Consider the following 23,301-nt stretch of genomic DNA (forward strand, 5'->3'; position numbering starts at 1 on the left):
TAACCATACTGTAAGAAAGCAAAACTAATTTTAAATGAGGCATTGGATTTAAAAAAAAAAAAAAAAAAAACGTCATTGAATGTAATCTGGGATTATGCTTTTTTATTCCACGCTTTCTTCTTTCTTTCTTCTTTCGTTCTCCTTCTCCATAAACAACATGAAATCGAGGAGAGAGTTAACTTTTCCTGCTAGAGATTCCCCACCTTGGTCAGAAAGAACAGGGGAGACACACAGAGTCTGCACTCTTATCGCAGTCACTCTCTCACTTCTCCCTCGCTCTACCACACACACATTCCCGGGCTCGCGCACACACCAGCGCACAAGTATAAACATCAGGCCACTTACGTAGGCTACGGCAAAAGCCCTGCGTGGAGCATCCGCAGAACCATAAATTACGCTCAAGTCCTACGTACGCAGTGTAGTTTGATCAAATCTTGAATATAAACTGTATCAATTCCATTTTATCAGAAGAGGACACATGAGCAAATGGCATTTGAGGCTCGTGCTGGCTTTGCAAAACCAATAATATTAGTCTAACTGTAAAGGAGCCACGGATTCTAAACTGCTGGAATCTGTGGGACTCACAGATTGAGAGAGAGAGTGTGTGTGTGTGTGTGTGTGTGTGTGTGTGTGTGTGTGTGTGTGTGTGTGTCTCCACCTGTTATGCGACCGTGTCCTGCTCACGCCAGACTGTCTGAATCACGCTCGGGCAAGAAGGCAGAACTAAGGCCCTTCTGCTTTCATTTATAATTCAGAGCAGCGCCACATACCATTTGTCTCCTACAGAATTACAATTTCATATCTCCTGTTTCCGGGGAATTGCTTTTTGAGACGGAAAAAAAAAGAAAAGAAAAAAAGATGCACTTATTCAAGGTTTCAGGTGTTCTTTTGTGAGAGCTCTTTAGGGAATAAAGCAGCGTCATGTTAGAAAAATGTATCAGCAAAAAAAAAAAAAAAAAAAGCTACAGTATGAAAGCAGAGAGATCTTTCTCCACAAAAGGCTTCTGAGAGCTGCATGCATCCATCAACGCAAAAATATCAATACATCTGCTCCGCTTTTGCGGCATCTCTTCTTCTCTCTCTCTCTCTGTTCAACCTGCACTGATGCCTCTATAACGAATACTAAATCTCTTTATATTCCAGTACATACTGTTGTGAACGTACTGGGCTTAATACAGTGAAAACATTAAAGGCTTTACAGCACTGTGTATTGTCTGGGAGACGTATTATCCACGACAGACTGTCAAAACAATGTTAACAGCTACAGTATCTGAAATGCACGTGCATGCTAAAAACCAGCATCAGCATTACAAACAAATACCAATAGAAAGACTTACAATTTAACACATGAAGGACTGATGGACCTCTTAAAACCAGAGTAAAAGTTAATTCTTAACCTTACAATAATGTAAAATTCTTCAACATATGACATAGGACATACTGGACTCCTCAGAAGAGATACGTCTCTAAAGCCAGTCCTACTCCCTATTGCACGTTCTGCCAACCTGAACAAACTGGAACTTTCCTGCACATGGTCTGGGAGGGTGAACAGGTGCATGAGTTTTGGAATAAAACAACATCAATAATATCAGATGTGATAGGATGTGGACTTCCTATTGACCCGAGCTAACTGGCTCAACCGCAACCAAGAAAATGATAGCTCAGCCCTGGCTCTCCCTCCACTCGCTTTGTATAAAACAGTGGTTGGCATATTTTCTCGACATAGTTATGCTTGAGCTCTCTACAGCAAGGATTAACAAAGCCAAGTCATCGACTATAGACCTATAGAAAATCGCAGCAGCACAGGTATCGGTCCTGGTGACCTCAACACAACAAGAATTAGAAGAGAGCGACTAGGCAAGGTGTGATATATAAAATAAATAAAAAAATGTATCATAAAAAAACAATAATGTAAAATTCTTTAATAAAAGTACAGACTTTACCGTCCTCTCTTTGGACTCCTTACATGTGAAAGGAACTTTTTGGAGATTGTAAAATTGGCTTGGCTAATCCATAATTAGCACAAGGTCCAATAACAAAGCAGTAATCGGGTTCTGGCTGAGGAGTCTTTTTTTTCTCTCTCACAATAAGTTTAAAAGTTGAGTCTGGGACTTAAACATTACTACAATAGAGCCAGATTATACCGGAAAAAGAAGCTCCGAAGCTCCTTCCCGTAATGTATGTTTCTCCATTTTGTCAACAGAGTCACAGCACTTTCCTAGAAAATGAAGGACAGAAATATTTTCTGACAAATGAATGCAGAGGTGTATGTTGGAGCTTTTCAGGGCCTTTAAAATAAAGATTTGCTTGGCAACTATCAGGAAAGAGGATGTTGTTGTTATGACTCTTAATTCTAGTCTATGTGAAGAGAAATAATGTGAATCAGGGTCAAATAAGGGTGCATAATGACGTAGATCTGCATACTCCCAGACACAGAGAAAGTCCTAATGTTCGGGGAATTCACCTACGAGGTGCTCTGTCGATTTGATTCCAAGGTAGAGTAAGACGACGGAGACATTTGAAATAAAATGAACACAGTCAGCAAAATAAAAGAGGAGTAAATCATTAATACCTCAAAGTCAATGTCTGTATGCCAGAAAAGAAGCACAGGAAAGATTTATAGTATACAGAAACAGTAGCACAAAAATCCAATAATGTCCAGTGAGCTGCGAGAAGGAAAAGTTCTGTTAGAGTGTGTGTGTGTGTTTGTGTGTGTGTGTGTGTGTAAAGTTGTCTCATCTGCTGTACAGAGCCTAGTAGCAGCCTGGCTGAGACTCATTGGTCAACCTGTCATCACTGGTTGTGACTCACCGCTTAACCTTTGTGAGCGTACGCCGTTATTTAGTACAACACTGGCCCCTTGGGGAGAGAGAAATGGAGGGGCCTGCAGCAGGCTAGCCCCCCTCCCACACTCCCACTCACAGAAATTGTCATTCTCGCAGCTCACTGGACAATATTGGATTTTTGTGCAATGTTTCTGTAAACACACACACACACACACACACACACACACACACACACACACACACACACACACACACACACACACACACACACACACACACACACACACACACACACACACACACACACACACACACACTGTACATACAACACAGCTGCACAGTTTAGACAGAGACAGAGTGGAGACTGATTCATTCAGAAAGTCCACAACAGTTGAATGTTTAGTGTTGACCCAATCTGTAAATTGTCCTGAGATAACTCCCGACACTTTAAATACAATTGAATTGAAGTCTTGGCCCAGATATGCGCCGGCTACACCGGAACCCCAGAAATATTAGCCGTTGCCCCCAGAGGCTAGACTGACGTCGGACCGATAGCCGATGGGTTCCAAGATTGATATGAGGTTGACCATTTGTGGTTTTAAATGAATTGCTATAACTATTGGTTGGATTGTGTTTAGATTTGGTTCACATTCATGTTCCCCCGAAGGCCAGGATCCCTTAACTTTGAACCTAGAGCCTTGATCAGGTTGAATTTGTTTTTTATGACTAAATACGCTCAAAACGAAATACATTCGCATCAGCCTCAGCGGTACTTGTACGTGGTAATAAGCCAATGTTAGCATGCTTTCATTAGATTGTGAATATGGTAAACATTATACCTGTATTATTTTCGTCCCAGCATGTTTCCTTGGATTAGGGTGGCCCCTAAATCATGGTTGCAGCCTGTCGCCGTGGTCCTGCTGCGCGCCCTGCTATGCCCTGTTACACCTGCTAGGCTTTGCGGTGCCCTGCTACGTCCTGCCGCGTGCTACTACGCCCTGCTACGTCCTGCTACGCCCTGCAGTGCTCTGCTACGTCCTGTGACACCCTGCAGTGCCCTGCTATGCCATGAACTACTATTTCTAGTCACTGATCCATTATCTTTATTGTGACTATTATTGCCACTGTTCATCACACCCCCAACCGGCACCATCAGCCTACCAAGAGCCTGGGTCTGTCTCCCTCTCCTGAGAGCGAGTTTTTCCTCGCCACTGTCGCACTGCGTTCTCATTGGGGAATTACTGGAATTGTTGGGTCTTTGTAAATTATAGAGTGTGGTCTAGACCTACTGTAAAGTGTCTTGAGATAACTCTTGTTATGAATTGATACTATAAATAAAATTGAATTGAATTGCTTAACATCAGCATGTTAGCATTGTCATTGTGAGCATGTTGACACACTGCTGTGTCTGAATATGACCTCACAGAGCTGTTACCGTGGCTATATACTCTTAGTCTGGCACAAAAAATGACATTGCGATGGCACTGCATAATATCACATCCGTCACAACAACTTCTGCTATACGCACAGTTGCAGTTACAATGGAACATAATATTTAATATTCAATATTTAAAAACAGACTATTTTCTTTGCATGTAATGATCACATACTGTAAAACAGTGAAAGAAAATAATCCCTGTACTTGGATCCCTGCAGATGTCATAAGTGAACAATGTGCGCTCAATACATAATGGGGGCCCTCTAACTTGTTTTCTATTCTAAAATAGAGGACATTGAGATCAGTATTGCCAAGTGCAGTTGCAGAAGACAAACGCGTGTAGTTTATAATTTAAATAATGGAAACCAAATGAAGAGTGACAGTAAGTACTCAAGGGTAACTCAAAAACTGGCCACCATTCACTTTTCTCCATGCTAATAACACAATGCAGCTGATGCAGGTATTTCAGCTGGCAGTCACTGAGGTGCAATTGTTGGAGCTCAGAACTCTTTGAGGTGTGAGTTACTGTGAGATATATTTTGAATTGGGAAAGCAACCACAACCCTGAGGGATTTGGCAGCACTGCTGGCAGGGTTGCTGGAAAACTTTGCCCGAAACTCAAAAAACAGCCAAAATGGTAGTGGCAGAACAAACAGAAGCCTTCCTCTGCTGTAATCTTCATAACATTAAAAGACCAGCCAACTGTTACAAGTAGTTGCTGCATCTGAGAAAAAGACTGCGGTATTATATAAGCCAGCATTGAAAATAGACCAGCAAGTGGGATCCCTGGAGCTAATTATTAGACGAGCCATGATTGTCTTTAAATACCAGGTGGGCAGAACAATGACAGGTTCAGACAAAAGAGGAGAATAAAAGGCCATCCCTGTTTGATAAAAGGAGGACATAAAGTGAATGTGCCACCAAGAAAATGTAATGGGTGTGTGATGTGTATGTGTGGTCAGACTAACCTTAAATGGTCACTGAGTAAAATTTCCTTTGGGATGAATAAAGTATGTATGTATGTATGTATCTATCTATCTATCTATCTATCTATCTATCTATATTCTGTGTTGTGCTCCCTCGTCAGACTAAAACGGCAATAATCACTGTATCTGCTTATTAGTAGGGTTGGGTACCGAAAGTTCCGACGTAAACGGTAGTAACAAGACCGAATAAGAACGGAAATTTCAGTGCCTGACTTTACACTACACTCGACAGCAGGTAGCGTTAGCCTACCTTTAGCTAGCAGCTGGATTAAACACGGTTAAAATGCTGACAGCTAACATTAAACAGTGTAAAGTGCGACTGTATTTCAACACCAGGACGCAACAGTCTGCTCTGCAGCGCAGAAGCTGCCGACGTCGGACGGTGTGTTCACTGAAACTGGTAACCTACAGCCTTGCGGTGCATTCAAAGTTATTGTAAAATACCCTTTTCCCATCTGGTGGTTGTTTTTGTCATTCAACAGCAATTTACTGGTGAAATAAGTTATTGATTATTATAAGTTATAGTTATTACATTATTATTAAATCATTTAATTTTGACCATATGGCCTTAGTAATAAACAAGTTATTCTAAATGTCGCTGACTGTTGTTTAGTACCCTTATTTTTTTTTTTTTACTTTTTAAAAAGTACCGCTTTTGCATCAGTATCAGAAAAAAAAAAAAACGATACCCAACCCTACTTATTAGACATTAGTTGCTTGGAGATGGTGCTCCAAATTCATACTATTTATACTTTACGGCTACTCTGCACTGATGATTACATAGTATTGTCCATATAATATACCTGTGTGTGAAAAGCTTATATTTCTTAGTACTTCTTTAGTAACTTAATACTAAATCCACTTTTTTGAGTTGGTAAATTACACATGCACTCGATTAAACTCTCAATTGCTCAAAGTATGTAGTGTTCATTACAACAGAAGTTAGTACCCTTTTTTTTCAGAGGAAATCCAGTTCCACTGTCCTATAGACCCCCGTGTGAAATATCTATGACCTAAACTGGAACACTTCACCCTCCAATTACCTGCGAGTTAACCTTTAGTAGTGTGGACTGTATGGCGTATGAAAGACTTAGAGCAGGGTACACAAAATGAACACCCGCCAGGCGCCAAATGCGGGTAGCTTTTCCTTTTGGTGGGTAAATCTTGAAAGGCTATCCACTAAACTGGTAAATGAGGCAAGACCTTGAGCGCTCGTAGTTTGGCGGCACCGTTAACACGTACAGGGTTAGCTACCCCCGCTAAATACTGCTTTAAGTTTGCGTTCAAAATTACACCTAATTGTCTCAATGAAATGTATGTCCTGTATTTGACCCAAAAAGGCAAACTGTTTTCATCAGCCAGTCCCCTTGGCTGGTGAGTCAAAAAATTGACTTCAGACACTTCAGATTGAGAGCGGACAACTAGGAGTAGGAATAGTACAAAATACTACAGAAGTGGCAACACAGTACTACTACTAGTACTGCAGCTTACATTGCCGATCAGTGTTATAGTCTTTGAGGAAAATTCACACTCTCCATACACATTCATATCCCCTATTCTTTCACTCGCCACCGCCGCTGAATCTGCTGTAGCCTCGCTTAACTAACATTAGGGTAGCAGCTAAAAAAGCTCTAAACCAGGGCCTTGGCTATCCGTAAAGGTGGAGAGTAGGGAGACTGAAGTCCCTGCTTTAAATTTTGACCAGAGAGAAAGATATTAGGCGAGATTCGAGGCAAATGAGCGAAACGTGAGCCGGTCGGTATAGACGTTAAAACGAGTTACATATGTAATAAAGGTTCTATGAAATCTAGGTTACTGTCAGGTGTTATATCTAGGCATTAAAATGCCTGAAAACGGCTGAAATCCATCTGTTAAGACAGGGGAAGAGATTGGGGTGAGGTGAGGAGGGTGGCATGACAGTGGTGCATTTTTCAAATTTATTAAACGGTGTGAAGTTGCAAAAAACACTTTTCTTTTAACTCTGTAGGCCTTTATAACAATAATAGAGTAACTGTATTTGTGGCCTCATTTAACCATCACTTTCCCATCTCAGTCTGTGTGAGCCAGCATTGCTGGTGGCACTAGAAGACAATCTGCACAAAGCTGTCAATACGCAGCGCTATTCTGTTCAACTGCAACTCCATAATGGGGTGGGAGGGGGATAGATGCTCCCATGTGTGACTATAGCAAGCACTAGATATGAGTCCTGCCGATTGATTTATCTAGGCTTTCAAACCAATTATTTCTACTAGATGCACAGGCTGCCGAAAGACTTCATTGTAATTACCCCTCCCAGTCAGCGATCCCTCATATTCAGGGTAAGGTCATGTAATAGATCAGTGGCCACTGTTTTGAGTCAGGTGCCACATACCATTCAGAAGAGGAAAGATGTGCCGAGCGGAGTGGAAGCCAAATGATGGGTTGGCTATGTTTGGTTGACAGATAACCAAATTACTGCCATAAAATGTATTTAGAATCAGGTAAAATATTAGAAAACAGTCAAGCAGCTGTTCCTTATCTTTTCTTATCAGTTTGGGCATGAAAACTCCATACTAACCACCTATTCTATGGGGAATATCTTTAAGTATGAAGGGCTTTGATGTGGAATATTAGGGGTGTGTGTATCACAAAACAAATATACAACTACAACAACATATCCAAAACAAACTGTTGGAAATTTGTTTTCAAAAATCAATCTGGCTGCCAAAAGCTAATCTTTTCAAGTAACTCTCCTCTGCTATATTTTCTCACATCTATTTTACACTATCCATTTCCTGAAATAAAATTCACACACAGACTCATCTGTGTACAACGCTGCCTGAAAACTGAACTATTAACAGTCTGTAAAGCATGCAAAAGTGTAATAAAATATGATGTTGCCTTAAAGAACATAAGCCAGAGGCAAGTAACGTTGCTACTACTACTTATGCTACGCTATTTCCAAAGCACACCGTTCCCGAAGTCCTCCTGGTTAAAGGCAACTACTAGAGTCATGAGTTGTTTTATTTACAAGGGCAGGCACACAGTGTTGTTGAAAATGCCAAATGAAAATTAATGGCATTGTTCCGGGAGCTGAGGTAAATAACACTTGGTTGGCAGCACATCAGTAAAAAAAATGCTGCTTCATTTAGAGTGGTGTAGTAGACCTATTTTTCTGAGATGAACCAATATTAACGCTTTTAACGATTTTGGACTTAGGTGGCCAGAAACACAACACCAAATGAATGTCTCGCTGTGTCTGTTGGATGTGTAGGCAACTGTTTGCCAACGTGTTGGCCATAGGAACTTTATTAGGTGATAAAATGGCAGTGTAGCTTTACAGCTTGTTGTGCTGTTTTTGGTGACTTGCCAAGTGACCAATAAATCAATTATTGCAGGTTTAAAATTAAAAACAGGCTTTGAATTGCAGTGTAGTGTGTTACCGTCACCAGCTTATCTATATTTTTTTTTTACTGATGGATAGTAGACCTTGAAACTAGATTAATATCAAATTCAAAAAGAAACCCCTAGAAATGACCACCTACTTTAAAAGGTTTGTATGGCCATATACTGTCACAATGTACGTGCAGTATGTTAATGAATGTTCATTAAAACCCAGACTGTTACAAAACCAAGGCTTTTTTTGTTTGAACGTGTGAAGGCTTACGATTCAATCAGATTGGAATATGGTATGGATATGGAATATCGGGGAGTTGTTTTTAATGGGGTCAGTTCAATTGGAATCAAACGTTAAGCTGTTTGACTATCAATTTAGCCACTTCCTACTGGGACATTTAGACTTTATTAATATTCTATTGTGAAACCGGTGATACGCCCTTGCTGACAGCTATGAAAGCTGCTAATGAGTGACAATTAGGCCAATAGCTAATGATAACAGTCTGTGTTATGAGGAAAGGCAACATTCACGATAATCGTTCAGACTCATTCATTATGTTGTCTGCCAGCGCCATTTCAACTGATCTCCTGCGCTGCAAAGCTTTTATCTTATAACAATGCCAGTCCTAGCAGGCATACTCTATCTGACCCCAGTAATAACAAGCATCACCATGAGAGGCAATGATGCCAGTTTTTAAACTCAGTGTCAAATTACTTCTATGTCTATGTGGGTGGGTGTGAATGAGAGAGAGAAACCGAGTGGAAATAAAGAGACAGGGAAAAGAGATAAATAGAAAATGTGACAGCGTATTCTCGTCAAGTGTTTCCAAAAATACATCTCCTGTACTTTTCAGGCCCACTGGGATGCTGCAATGATGCTCCACGGCCCTCGAAGACTCCCCACAATATGCTGTCATCCAGTCACATATTATTCTAACAGCATGACCTGTGCACACACCACTCTTGCTCGTACCCCAGGGCAGAGAGGGATGATAACAGCGTCCGCTCAGTGGTTCTCAGTAGATGTCCTTCTACAGCGATGGCCGGTACGTGTCAGGGCCAGAAACCTGTCAGAAGTGTGAGCGGGATCAGTCCATTGACTAAAAGTGTCAGTTACCCACAGGGTTGACACAGACCTGTCAGCGGGCAGCTGTTCCTGTGAATCCCTAGCTGGCCAACATTTGCTTCACCACGGTCAAACATGATTGATTACCTTCTACATTGTATAGCACCCACACAGAAAAAGATGGATGGCAAAGACTCAGCAGTGATGCTCAGCAAATCACATCTATATAATAATGCTAAAAAAAAATGCCATGTGAGAATATCTGATCATAAACAAACAGAACAGGATGGTTGAGTTTCCTCTGGGCCAATCAGTAACAACTGTTCTGACCCTTAACTGCAGCAGATTGTTGTGAAACATGGTCAGTAACCATATTCACCCTATCCGCTACGTCCTCATGACTTAGAAAAGAAAATAGACAGAGAACTTTCTATTCTTTTTCTCAATTTCATTTTGGGAGACAAACAAACTTGAAGGCATCTATACACTAGAGAAAAAAAAATAGTCTAGGAACAACCCAATGGCTGCTCCACTCATGTGGGAACAGTTCTGATTATGAGTCTGTGGCACCAGAGCATCACTGAGGAGGATCAATAGCGACAGATGAGTGCAGTGGAGTGACTTCTCCCTCTGAGGGGCTATGTCATATCCCACCAGCGTCAAAAAGACTGGCAGGCTCTGCAGATGTCTAGGCAAGCAAATGTTTGTGGAATGGCTCCCACCCCCCCCCCCCAAGTGGCAAATCCTGGGTTCAACGGGATAACCGAGTCACCAATGACCAGGCCAAAGATCAAGTGTGTTCCGGTTTGTTTACTGCTGAAAGGATTGAGATGGAGATGATACATTGAAGCCACTCTTGTGCACTGCCTTTTCTAAAAATAAATAAATAAAATCATTACCAAAAAGCAGCCTTGGTCCATTAAAGTTTTACATAAATTGTCTTATTCACCATAATGCATACCTGCCAACATTTGGTTTTCAAAATCCGGGAGATTTGTGCGGGGGCATGGCGGCGACCGGGGGGGGGGGTTTCAATGTGCTGGGTAATGTCATTTTCCCCGCCGTGCTGAACATTAAAACCAATGCGACACACCTTACAAAAAGCGTGAAGGTTGTCGATTTGACTAGGTAAGATGCATGTCAATTGTTGCGCCCAACATGTTAAAATTTCAAGCTATATTTTGATTTCTTTGCGGGAACACTCCCTTCACATGCCATTTTTATCTGCTCGCTTTCGGGTCTGAACTTTCTGCGGAGCTTGCGCAGAGATCAACTGCGCAACTGGGTTATGGGTTGCCAGGTTGAGGTGACAAACGGGTTGAAAATTGTATATATGGTGTTTGGATTGTGTGAATAGGATGCGTTTCATACAAGATCTGGCAACTGGTCAACATTAAACAAACATATTGGTTTGATTATTTACAAAGGACTTTGGGCCATGCAAATTACGGGAGAAATAACAAACCGGGAGAGGTCCGGGAGACAGGGCCAAAAAACGGGAGAAACCCGGGAAAAACGGGAGTGTTGGCAGCTATGCCATAATGGCAGTCCTTTAGATATCCTTAATTAGATATAATAATAACTGAAGAAGGTCCTTGCTAAAATTACTATTTGAAATACAGTAAACAGTTACTTTTACAGCTGATAGCTTACACTGTAAATCACGGCTCACACTGCCATAAGGTTTCACGGACGTTTATTGGAGGATTCAAATGTGGGTGGGACTGCTAGCTTTATAAGTACTGGCTGACGAGGTATGTCATGATTTCACAAAATGAATTTGTAAAATAAATGCGTTTCTGTGTAAGAGGGTTTTTTCTTTGGCGATGATGTACCTTCACCACAGTTGGCTTTGTTAAGCCTTTTATCTGTAGTAATGTTAGTTCATATAAGCTATTTAAACAGGGTACATTTCATGACTGAGACTGCTAAATTAGCATATGTTACATGTATAGTATGCTTACACTTTCCCCCGTCAATAGCAAGTGGCTTCAAAATATGTTACGGTTGATGTAAAGTCACTAGTTAATAGTTTTGGTAACACTTTACTTGAAGGTATCGACATAATCATGACATGACACGGTCATAACTATGACATGACACTGTCATGAACGTGTCATAAACGTCATAAACGTTTGTGACTTGTTTATGACTTCTTTCAATAAGTGTTATTCGTTTTTTGTCATGACAAGTTGACATTGTTTGGGTTGTCTTGATTATGACAAGTTGACATTAATCAAAGTGACATTACCAGAAGTAGTAGACAAGTTGACATTACATTTGTTTGAGATGTCTTTGTAATGACAAGTTGACATTAACCAGGATGACATTACCAGAGGATGTCTTGGTCATGACAACTTGACATAATGTCATCCTGTTTAATGTCAAGTTGTCTTAATAAAGACACTCCAAAGAAATGTAATGTCAACTTGTCATGACCAAGACAACTTCTGGTAATGTCACTTTGATTAATGTCAACTTGTCATAATCAAGACAACCCAAACAATGTCAACTTGTCATGACAAAAACAAAATGACACTTAATGACAGAAGTCAAACATTTATGACTTGTTTATAACGTTTATGACACATTCATGACAGTGTCATATCATAGTTATGACAGTGTCATGTCACGATTATGTCGATACCTTCAAGTAAAGTGTTACCATAGTGGTTAGCTACGCTAGTTCTAGGAATGGCATTGTCACCACATTGGTCCAGACTGAAATATCTTAACTTCTATAGCATTGTTTGCCATGAAAGTTGGTACAGACATTAATATTCACCACAGGAATATTTGTTTACTTTGGTAATCTTCTGACTTTTGAACGAGCACCATCACCAAAATCAAGCTTGTACATTACTTTGGTTTATGCCAAAACACCAGCCTCAGATGTGCTTTGTGTTTAGCGCTACTTAGCAAACAGTAGCATGCTAACACGCTAAACTAAGTTGCTGAATACAACCTGCTAAACATCATCAAAATCACTGTTTGAGAATAAAGAACAGGGCAAAACATTTTTCATAATCTCTCGGTAAGCAATCTAAACAAGCCATTCCCACAAATATATTTTAAACGTAAAGCAACTGGGGTTTATTAGCAATCACAATCAAATCATAAAAGGCTACCACTGTTGTTAAAACACCTCAAGAACGCATCCACTGCTGATCTGTTCGTGTTTTACACTATTGAGGATTGATGGTGCCGAGCCACATCTAATAAGAAGGCAGTGCTCATTTCCCTGTACTCCAGCAGGTGAAACAGCTGTGTCACAATATTCCCTCTTTTAGTAGCACTTAAAATAGTGTGGCAAGGCGCTCCAGACATTCTCACAATGAAACCAGAGGCTGGACCTGGTTGCATTTAGAAATGTCAGGTAATCTGTCTTTCAGGGATGAAAAAGCAGCCGCTGGGGATACTCTTGTTTCCTCTAAAGAAATCAATGAAGGAGGTGGTTTTATTTGATAGAAAGCAGAGAGGGAGAAACAGGTTTAAGCTGAAAACACATTTGGAAAATGGTGGGGAAAGGAAAAAAAAAACATTGGTTCTTAGAATAAACAAGGAAACTAAATGGACGCTTACACTACACTGAAAAGAAGAAAAAAGGAGACAAGTTAAAGAGATAAGAAGTTATATGAGGTATATTAATACATTTCTAGCATACACAACCAGGCTAAATGCTTTCCTAGCCCACTTATCATTGGTACAAAAACAGTCTGATCATCTCTCCACAATCTAATCTCCACAATTTAAATCCGTGCATTTTCTGTAACTGCATCTACCTCTCTTTACTCAGAGTTTCCCCTTTCTTTTCCCCATCCAACTGGTCTAAATGAACGAGCGAGTGTGTGGTGGGCTAGCTGTGGCAGGCCGTAGGAGTGTTGATTTATTTCCACAGCTCACCCGAACTGACTCACCGACAGCGCGGATTGTTCTGTAGCCGTGATAAATGCTCCATAAACAGACGCTCCGAGCCCGCTAAATGTTCTAACTCTAGATCCACACAGGGCCGGGGGAGGAATAAAAAAGGCTAGACGCAATCATAGAGTGGGCCACTGTACTCTTGCTCTCATTTCCACATTAAAGCTACCGGGGTGATAGGCACAAGACTGGTGATTCCAGCCAAAGTAGAACAAATGATCCTTTCATGTCTGCTCTCCTAATGCGGTACGAAACAAAAATACTGTGTTGTGATAATCCGGCATGGAACAATGGGTAGAAATCATTACTCACATTCATAATGGGTTAATTAGCTGGTTGAAAAACAATAGGCAATTCACAGCAGTCAATCTGCTTAAACCAGCTGAGCAGAAGAATTATTCCAAGACTGTGAGGGCTTCTGCTACCTCATCATTACGCACTTATCAACCATTTGAGTATCTTTGTCTCCACACACACACACACACACACCGATCTTAGCCAGTCTGAGTCAGCACTGCCTCTGTAAATCACACGCACTGGCCCAGGAGACAGAGTGAGGTACGTGTTGTCCGTCCTCCCATCTCGCTCTCGCTTTGTACTGCCTTTAACAGAGTACTTTTAGCTTGGCTGACTGACAGAGCCTGGGCAACAGAGCTAGAAAACAAGCAGATAAATCAGCTTCTGTCTACCCAGTGCTCCTCCTAGCGCCTATCAGTCATCTAAATGGGCAGCACCCCTGCCACAAATTTAAGCAAATCTGCACTTCAATAGGTGGGTGGTGAAGTAGGGTGTGGGGTGATAATGTCTTTGTTTGTGTACTAGGGGAAATGAAGATTTTGGGGGGGGGGTGCATCTGCCACTGGGGCAAAAGGTGGGGTATAACCGGGTACACCATGCACAGGTCGACAGTCTATCACAGGGCCCAAAATATAGTACTGTTTAAGCACATCTAAAATAAAACATGGGTGTGCACAGCAGAACAGCGGATTGAGTTGGCCTTCCTCGGAGCTTGGTGGCAGACCGGACTGATGTCACCATCCCACCATCTCCCACATGCCCCATCACACTGCTCTGCAGATGACCGCAGCGGAGCCTGGAGTTGATGTATGCTCATGCTGCAGATGTGACATATTACCAGTCACGGTGGCAGTAAGGACACTTCTCTTCCATTTCAGCCATGCATGCATGCATGGATTCATTCCCATCCCCTCTTTCAGGTCAGCGGTTCTAATCATCATCACCACAACAGGACTTCAGTGTTAGGTGCGTGCGGGCCGCTTGGCAGCACCATTTGTCAAACTTGCAGCACTCATGGCAATTGGACACCTGACAAAAGCTTAAAGGCATATTATTCCATAAGGCGTCCCCCGTGTGTGTTGAAAAGCCACCGCCTGTGACTGCTCCAAATGTCCATCTGTGGGTGTGTGTGTGTGTGTGTCTGTGTGTGTGAGGTTGGAAGGAAAAACTGCGCTGGTGTGAGCCAGTTCAGAAGCGCTGTCTTATTAAATTATCTCTCTGCCTTTTACAGCAGGGCCCCCCACCCTTCTCTTTCCATCTCTCTCCCAGGCTAAACATTTGTCTTTCCATTCATGGGTGAATTTGTATTCCATCGAGATGGGTTCCCGGTGGCAGAGGGGGAGGGTGGGGAATGGGGGCAAAGTCCGCTTTCAGGCTTGCCGTTTTCCATCTCACTGCTTGGTTACGGCTCTCAAACAGGCAGGCAATACTGAAAATCAAAGCCTGGCTACAGGTGCTTATATTTGGCTACTTGATTGTGCTTTGTATTGATCACCTAATTTTATTTTAAATGATTCATCATTAGCATTACAACGACAGTTATTTAAATATTGCACATATTTCTGACACTAGGTTGATATTTTTACGTAGATTTGTATTTGTCTTCATCTATCCTACTGCTGGCACGTTACCTTAACTTAAACTTGATTTGTTCCATTATATTATAGTGTGGATTTAAGTATGGGACAATTGCTTTTTTCTTACTCACAGTCACATTTGCTTGCGGTAAACTACTCCTGTTTGCTGTTACACCAACTTCCCTCAAGAGGATCATTAAACATGTCACCCTTATCTTAACAATGGCAAGGCACTTCCTGTTTGATACAGACCTTGTGCTCTCCTTTAGCACAGCATCATAACCTGCTTTGGTGGTGTCAACCCCTCAGAGAGCTCCGTCTGATTGGCCAGGTGGCTGTTTATTTAGCAACACTCCATTAGGTTGACACATCGACTCCTATCACGAGGTGCACCACTTTGCCTTTAATCAAATTGACAGCTTGGGAGCTATAATCAATTGGGCTATTTACATTACGCCAGGCTGCAAAAAAAAAAATGATACCACCTGTTCTGGCATTAGAACCGCTACCGGGTTACACTGATATGGACGTATGAAAGTGCAAATAAAAATGTTTGAGTGGTATTGAGTCAACACACTGGATTTATGATAACGGACAAGACAAACACTGTCTTCACACCACATTCAACACCATAGACTGTAAAAATAGTGGATGATGCAGCAGTGACGTCACATATTGGTTTGTGGACTACGGTTTTGAAGCCTCAAGTTTGTCAATTTGGCGGTCGCCATCTTGTTTTTTGTTTTTTTAACCGGATGTGACGGTTTTTGGACGAGCGGGTGGAGCTGGGGAGGACGACGCGGACAAGCCAGTGTTGTTAATGGTTGCAATGGCGCTGCGCTAAACGCTAGACAGAAAGTTAACGCCAATGCTAGCTGTAGCTAGCTAGCATGGTTGGCAGAACAAGACCTGAAAGCTTCTTCCATTATCTAGTCTACGTTCAAAACACCAAACGGGCCGATTGATTGGCCTGTGGTATTTCTCGAAAACCGCAAACACTGGGCTTCCTTGGGTCCTGTGTAATACATCTGTCATGACTTAGTTGCGTCCCCAAGCAATGCTAGATAGAGTATATGCCTCATTTACTAACAGCTGGCTCTCTTGGACCAGGCTATTTCTCGGAACAAAAGCGTTCATTCCCAAAGTTGCATCGCTAATGCCTTAAATGTTTGAGTTTGCTACAGTGTAACATCTCTGGTCTCTCTTTCTTCATTTGTTCTGGAATGTACTGTAGCAAGTGACGGAGAGCTAGCTGTACCCAGCATGCCGTTTGGCAGTGTAACAGTGAACAGGGGTGCCCTCTCTATACACTACACAGTGTGTACATAAGTTCATCACTACTGATGAATACTGTAAGTCCCGTAGATCCCAAGAGCTCGCGCTCGACACTGCACTTCCCTGGGTCCTCCGCAACACACCCGCCCACGTGTGAAGTTGATCAGATGAACGGTGTCGAGAAAATCGAAAGGACAGACAGAGACTTGTTTCATTTTAGTTTAGTTACTTTTAACCCATTTAAAAGTATTTAACCTTTATTAAATGATACATGTGTAGAAAGCCATTTAAATTGAGAAAATGTCTGTCAAGGAATCCTATGAAATCTAATTTTGACCCATAATGGGATATTAACAATCACCTATACTAATATATGTGATATACTGATATGACATGCTGGGATATAGATGTAGAACAAATGTAATAATTATCAACAAAAGGTTCTTACTGTAACAAAATCATATTCATTGAACTGAAGGTACTCTGTGGGCTTTTTGACAGCTAGTAGTACCATGGAGCTACCACGATGCACACTTCAACACTCACTGTGTTCATGCTGTTTTGAGCTACTCCATTAATTGACAGCTGGTGGTAGTAATTTGTCAAAGAAGAATCTAGGAAACATGAATGAAAACAATAGAGGTGTCTACATTTGACCGATTACACACGTCTGAATGATCTTTTGCTGATGAATGATGGAAGAAAAGAATTCTGGACCTGACGATTTCAGTTTGCTAGAGTCATAAATTGAGCATTTAATCACAGACCTTCTTGTTCACTTTGGTAACACTAGATTCAGTCACCCTGCTGTCGTATTTAAACAATGTAGAGTCTACTGTGTACTGTATTAGAGAGGGGATAAGAAGAGAAAATGGTTTGATAGGAGCTGGGTAAAACAGTTCCTGTGAAAAACAAGAGCTGATATCTAGATACCTAATTTAGTGTGTTCCATCCCGCAGCCTCTCGTCAAAAGTCTTCCCTCCGAGTTCTCCAATTTTAAGGATGACAAGTACCCCTTATAGGTTTTGGGAGTGTAATACAATTTGGTCACGGATAATTAAACCAATCAGCCAGCAACATTGTGAAAAAAACAATATTTGAGAAAATATCCAAGGGTGCTCTGTTGACATTTGGGGCCCTATCTTGCACCCGGCGCAGCACAAAGCCAAGCCCGACGTAAGTCTCTTTGCTAGTTTAAGACCGACGCAGTTATCAATTTCCCGTCCAGCGGCCACGTCGTTTAAACAGCAAATACATCTGCGCCCAGTAGGGTTGTCAAAATTGCTCAAAAATGACGTTCGAATATTCCCTCTAAAATAACACCGAATATTCGAACTATTCGAACATCTGGTTGCGCATGCATCCAAGGGAAGTTATTGCACCATTGACCAACAAAAAGTCAATAACGCAGCATTTCATTGTTATTTTAACAGCAAATTAGTAAAATGCACCTAGGCTTATGCACGGCGCCCGCACACTATGTTTGTTACACACACACACACAGGGACGCGCAGCAGCACACAAACATGCAAAAGATTCCAAAAATATTACGGTGCAAATCCGCCATCATACTAGCAATGCACCAAAGTCCAAACGTGCCTGGCTTTTAAAGGGAATGGGAGATGACCCTCTGATTGGTTTATTGCATGTTACGCCCAAAACACACCTATGAATTAATGAAGACACTAAGACCTAAAAATAGGGCTCATAGATTGTTTGTAAAACTGTCACCCTTTTTCAACAGCGCTATGCTCAATGTATACAGTTTACTGGACTGCTTTTTTGGTTGAAGCAGAAAAGTAAATGATAATGGAAACCACAAAAACTCAGTAGAAAACAAAATCAGGCACACATCAGTCCAGGTTTATATTAATGCCTATTACAGGAGTTTTAGGCATAATCTTATTAACAAGGTTTTTCCTGTTCCATAAAACATGTCCAAACATTTTCTGCAAATGGGCTAAGATCATTTCTTTCAAAAACAAAAGCACAACAGCAGGCTTTATTGAAGGATTGTTTTTGTGAAATCCAACAAACACAGGGAGAAAATAATGCTCAGGTTGTCCACATATCTAAGGCGAAAAAAGTACTAGATTGCATATGCTCTCTAGACGGTGTTAAGGAAAGAAAGAGGAAACGGAAGAAAACAAAACAGTCCTCTCTTCCGTTTCGGTTGGTTTTCTTCAAAAACCACATAAACATAACAGTAATCCGCTTTACATTCTAGCCCCCACAGTGAATTACAGCCACAATGGAAATTAAGCAGAAACAAATAAATCACATAACTAATTAAAAAAAAATACTTGCATCATTCATTTGTAATTACTTGGTGAATATTATCAAATGTGACCTTACATTATTGCAGCTCTGCTGACGTGACTGTGAGGCTGATTCTGCCCAGAGGTAGATCATTTACTAATGGCCTCCGATTGCTTCCCATTCGATAATAATAATGAGCTTGTAAACAAACACAATGCCATATAACTGATTCTGGCACTTTCCATGTTCCCCCATTTACTGGAACCTGTGCGATCAAATATTCATAGGTTCCTATGGTAGCAAATCATAAGGAGGCATCACGTTTCTCATGCCACACAATTGGCTGAGCTCAAGCAATGATGTCAGAGTCTCTGTCTTATAAAAGCAACTCCGGGCTGAGGCACAGTGTCTATAAATAAATACTCAGTTGTTTTTAGATGTTATTGTTACTGTATTTGAATATGTGCATGTATATGTAAGACTGAAAGTTGGACCTCTTAACTCCCTTAATAATGCTTTCATACATTTAATAACTGTCTGCTTCAGTTTCTCAGATGTCATATTTTTAGTGCCTTTGAAAGGTTTTCTTTTAACCCAGTCAAAAACTGGATTTTGATGCAACTTTTATGAGAAAACTTGTCAGGCCCGGTGGCAAGTGTCTCTTTTTCGACGAGGGCCAGGCTCGGACCATTCACAGACTGATGGCAGCATTAATGTAGAGTCAAAAAGGTTTCTGTGGTAACAGAATCATGGACGGAATCACGAAATTGTGAATAAACAGACTTCATAGGGCTGTACATTTAAGGGTAAGTACTGTTTTGTTTTTTTTCTCAACCTGGACCCTGTTTTCCTATGTTTTTGTGTCTAAGTGACTGATGGGAACAACAATCTTTGACATTGGTCCAGACACTTATAGAATAATAATCTGAGCCCGTCAGCGGCAAAACAAGCCCTTTTTTGTGAAAGTAACTACAAGCTGGACAATTGCCCTATTAACTTACATCGTAGCTCGTTTTGCCTGCTGTCGACTGCAGCGATTTCTCTTAATACTGGACCAGTGTCAAAGATTGTTATTCCCATCAGTCACTTAGACACAAAAACATAGGAAAATAGGTTGAAAAAAAACGGTAGTTACCCTTTAAGACAGTGTAAAAGCTAACTAGAGATTTGAAAATATGACTATGTCTAAATTTCCAACCGAGCCACCCTACTGTAACTAGTTTAAAAACATCTTAAAAATACATTCAAAATACTGACCCGGTGGCTTAGGCCTGCTGGGGGGCAATTTAGGCCCGGTGGGCCACCAGTCTTGCAATACACTGGGAGAAACCCTGATGGAAATATTGCCATGGTGCTGTCATGGGGGGGGGGGTAATGACTCCCCTGGCAGTTCCAGAAAAGCACATGTACACAGTGCATGTGCACAGCTGACCCTATTTACATTTGTTCAAAAATGATTTGCATTTTTAATGTACTCAATTTCCAAATCTCATGCTGCCATTACACATCAGCAAGTGTAATAATCTAGAATGAATTCCACATGCGTTTGTAATTTTTTTTATAGACAAGGAAATTAAGCGTGTTCGAGTGATAACAACCAGTGCAAAGCCTTTAAAGTCTTATGATCAAGAAGGGTAAAAAGAGGTTTACAATATTTCACAGGATGCAAATGAAGTAGGCATAACGGCATCTATGTTTTTAAAGATTAAAGACTGACTGACATTGTGCAATGACTCTCTATCGGTGAGACTGAAACGGCACAGATGAGGCAGTGTCTGCTCAGTAACAGACTTTGGGCAAATGACAAAAAGAAATGATTTAAACTCAAGAGTTTAATTGAAGAATTTGGTCACCTCCTTGAGGAGTTTAAATGAACTAATGGCAGAGAAATATCCAAGTATATTAGATTAGGATTGTGGAGGATTTAATCACCATGAGATCCGCAATGGATTGAAACAGCTTCTACTCTGTAATAAAAAAACAAAAAAAAGTGAGCGGCAAGGGGTGAAAAAAAAAAAAAAAAAAAAAAACTGTTGACTGAATGAGGAACAGTTAAAAAGTAGTAATTTCTGGCATCTTAAAGTATGTTATCAAAGGGAAATAAACAAGAGTACCATTTTAGGCCCGATCAATAACACAGAAACTGAAAAAAACAGAGTACAAAGCAAAAGTAATAAACACCAGAGCAAATAAATACTACTTTACAATTGAATTTTTTAACAAGCAAGTTATATTCATCTACAGTATCTGTGTAAGTGTGAGGCTTACAGATACCCAACGGCATTAAAAAGCATCCATTGGACCAACGATTTTAGACACAGGGGAAATGCTCGAACTATATCCGTAATTGAGCCTGTGATAGCCTTAGCAACCCTGATAAAGGCATCCTAATGGGCTGAGGCAAATTATATGGCTTATAATCAGCAATGCCTGCAAAAGGCCTGAACTGGAACACTACCTTTACAGAAATGAAGACGCGAGGAAATGACAACCACTGCAACTGTCTGCACTGAGACTACACCCATCACGTAGAATATCCGCCTAAAGGTGTCACCTCAAGCATCTTCACAACAGCTTGCCGCTTGAGGTACACGTCAAATGCCAAACATATCTGAGATCCAAGAACAGTGAATCCAGTGACGTTATTTGCCTTCATCCCTTCCCTATTTCTGTCCCAACAGATTCTTACAGTTGCGTGCTTGATCTGCTGTGTCGCTTCATTTTGCAGACTGCATTCTCGTTGCCAAAGCAGGACAGCCCCAGCTGACTAATCAAAATGCTGGCAGTGGCCGGAGAGGGACGGGGAATCTCAGAAAACAAACACCAGCGGTAAATCAAAAGCGCTTTCAGAGGATGATCGCAGATGGTCCGACACGTGGAGCGCTCCTACAAATTCTGTGAGCTACACATTTCCCAAGCTGCCGTCTACACTTCTCCAAAATAGCCTGTAGCCCATTAAGAATGCAAATAAAAAACATGGCTTGAGACCAGTTCTGAAGGGTTTATACATTAAGTGAGTAAGGAGCTCTAATATTTATTTTAAATGGAAGACGAATTAACATCTGTAAAGGAAAACAGCCACAGCAACATGAAGCAAACTTTTCCCTCTTATTTTATTTACTTCAAATTGCAGAGAAAAACAATATTGGACAGCAAAAGCGTAGGTGGAGTTTAGGCATGGGCCGGTATGAGATTCTGACGGTATGATAACCTTCAGCAAAAATATCACGGTTTCACAGTATTGCAATTACAGCTTTAAAATGTATTATTTTGAAATGTCTGGGTAAAAAAAAAATGACGGAAAATGTTAGTGGTTTTGAAACTGTGTCTTTTTCAAACCGCGGTATACCTTAAACAGGTAACCGGCCCGCGCCTAGTGGAGTTCACAAACTTAAAACACTGGAAACACACACACACACATACACACACGACTCACCCCACTGCAAAGGTGCGAGCTGTAGGTGCTCCAGGACCAGCTGGTTGAGGACTCCCTCCACACTGGCCTCTCCACGGCGCCGCAGGGACGGGTGGGTACAGTTAAGGGCAACACAATGGAGACGCTTGGTGCATATCAACAACTAATCAACATGAGAAACTGCTGTATACACATATACCATAGTTACTTGCAGGAACACTAGGAGCTGAATAAAAGTACATCATATTGTACACTGTGAACATAAATGGACACAACTGCAACTGTAAATTGTTAAAAGGGAGATTTTAAGTCTTTTTTTTTTATACAAAGCAGGTTGAAGGGCAATTTAAATGTGAAAGTATCAAAATCAATCCACAGAGAAATATTTTTAAACAAGCCGTCAGGACTTCCGTACGGTTGTGATGTCACAACTATACTACATATACAGTATAGGTAGTAGGTGTATGTGTTTTGAACATTAAAGCATGTAAACATGTTCTAGTAGCAACCCAAAATACAAGTATGAACCTGAAAATGAGCATAATAGGTCCTCTTTAAGATTAGTGGGAGTTATGTGTTAAAAATTCAGGACAAAGAGCTTGTAGTCAGTTTTACAGCTGCTGCTGCTACTACTACTACCACCATACTAATATATAATGATACTACTATATTAATAATAAAGTACTTTGTGATAAATTTCTGCTTTCCCTTCAGTGCCTACACCTGCCACAACTTTTCAATATGACTTTAACTCTGTTTAGTGCTTTACGTGTTCACGCTTAAAATTCAACTGAAAGTCAACTCTTAGCACACTTCAGCTCATTTCTGTGTTTTTTCTTTCAACATTACAATCTTTTTATTATTTCAGAGTTCACAACATCACTTTTTCTTTAGTTTTCTTTTCTT

The 23,301-nt window shown here is 41.0% G+C and overlaps 1 protein-coding gene across 2 annotated transcripts in view; it reads right to left on the reverse strand.

Annotated features, from left to right (window-relative positions):
• Positions 1-23,301, reverse strand: part of trappc9 (trafficking protein particle complex subunit 9) — a 270,852-nt gene that overhangs the window by 60,993 nt on the left and 186,558 nt on the right. For both annotated transcript variants that reach the window (XM_028597569.1, XM_028597568.1), the window contains one exon: positions 22,417-22,507. In XM_028597569.1, coding sequence (XP_028453370.1) covers positions 22,417-22,507 — 91 coding nt within the window. The remainder of the gene's footprint in view (positions 1-22,416; positions 22,508-23,301) is intronic.

The sequence above is a fragment of the Perca flavescens genome, chromosome 14, assembly GCF_004354835.1.
Source record: "Perca flavescens isolate YP-PL-M2 chromosome 14, PFLA_1.0, whole genome shotgun sequence".
Classification (NCBI taxonomy): domain Eukaryota; kingdom Metazoa; phylum Chordata; class Actinopteri; order Perciformes; family Percidae; genus Perca; species Perca flavescens.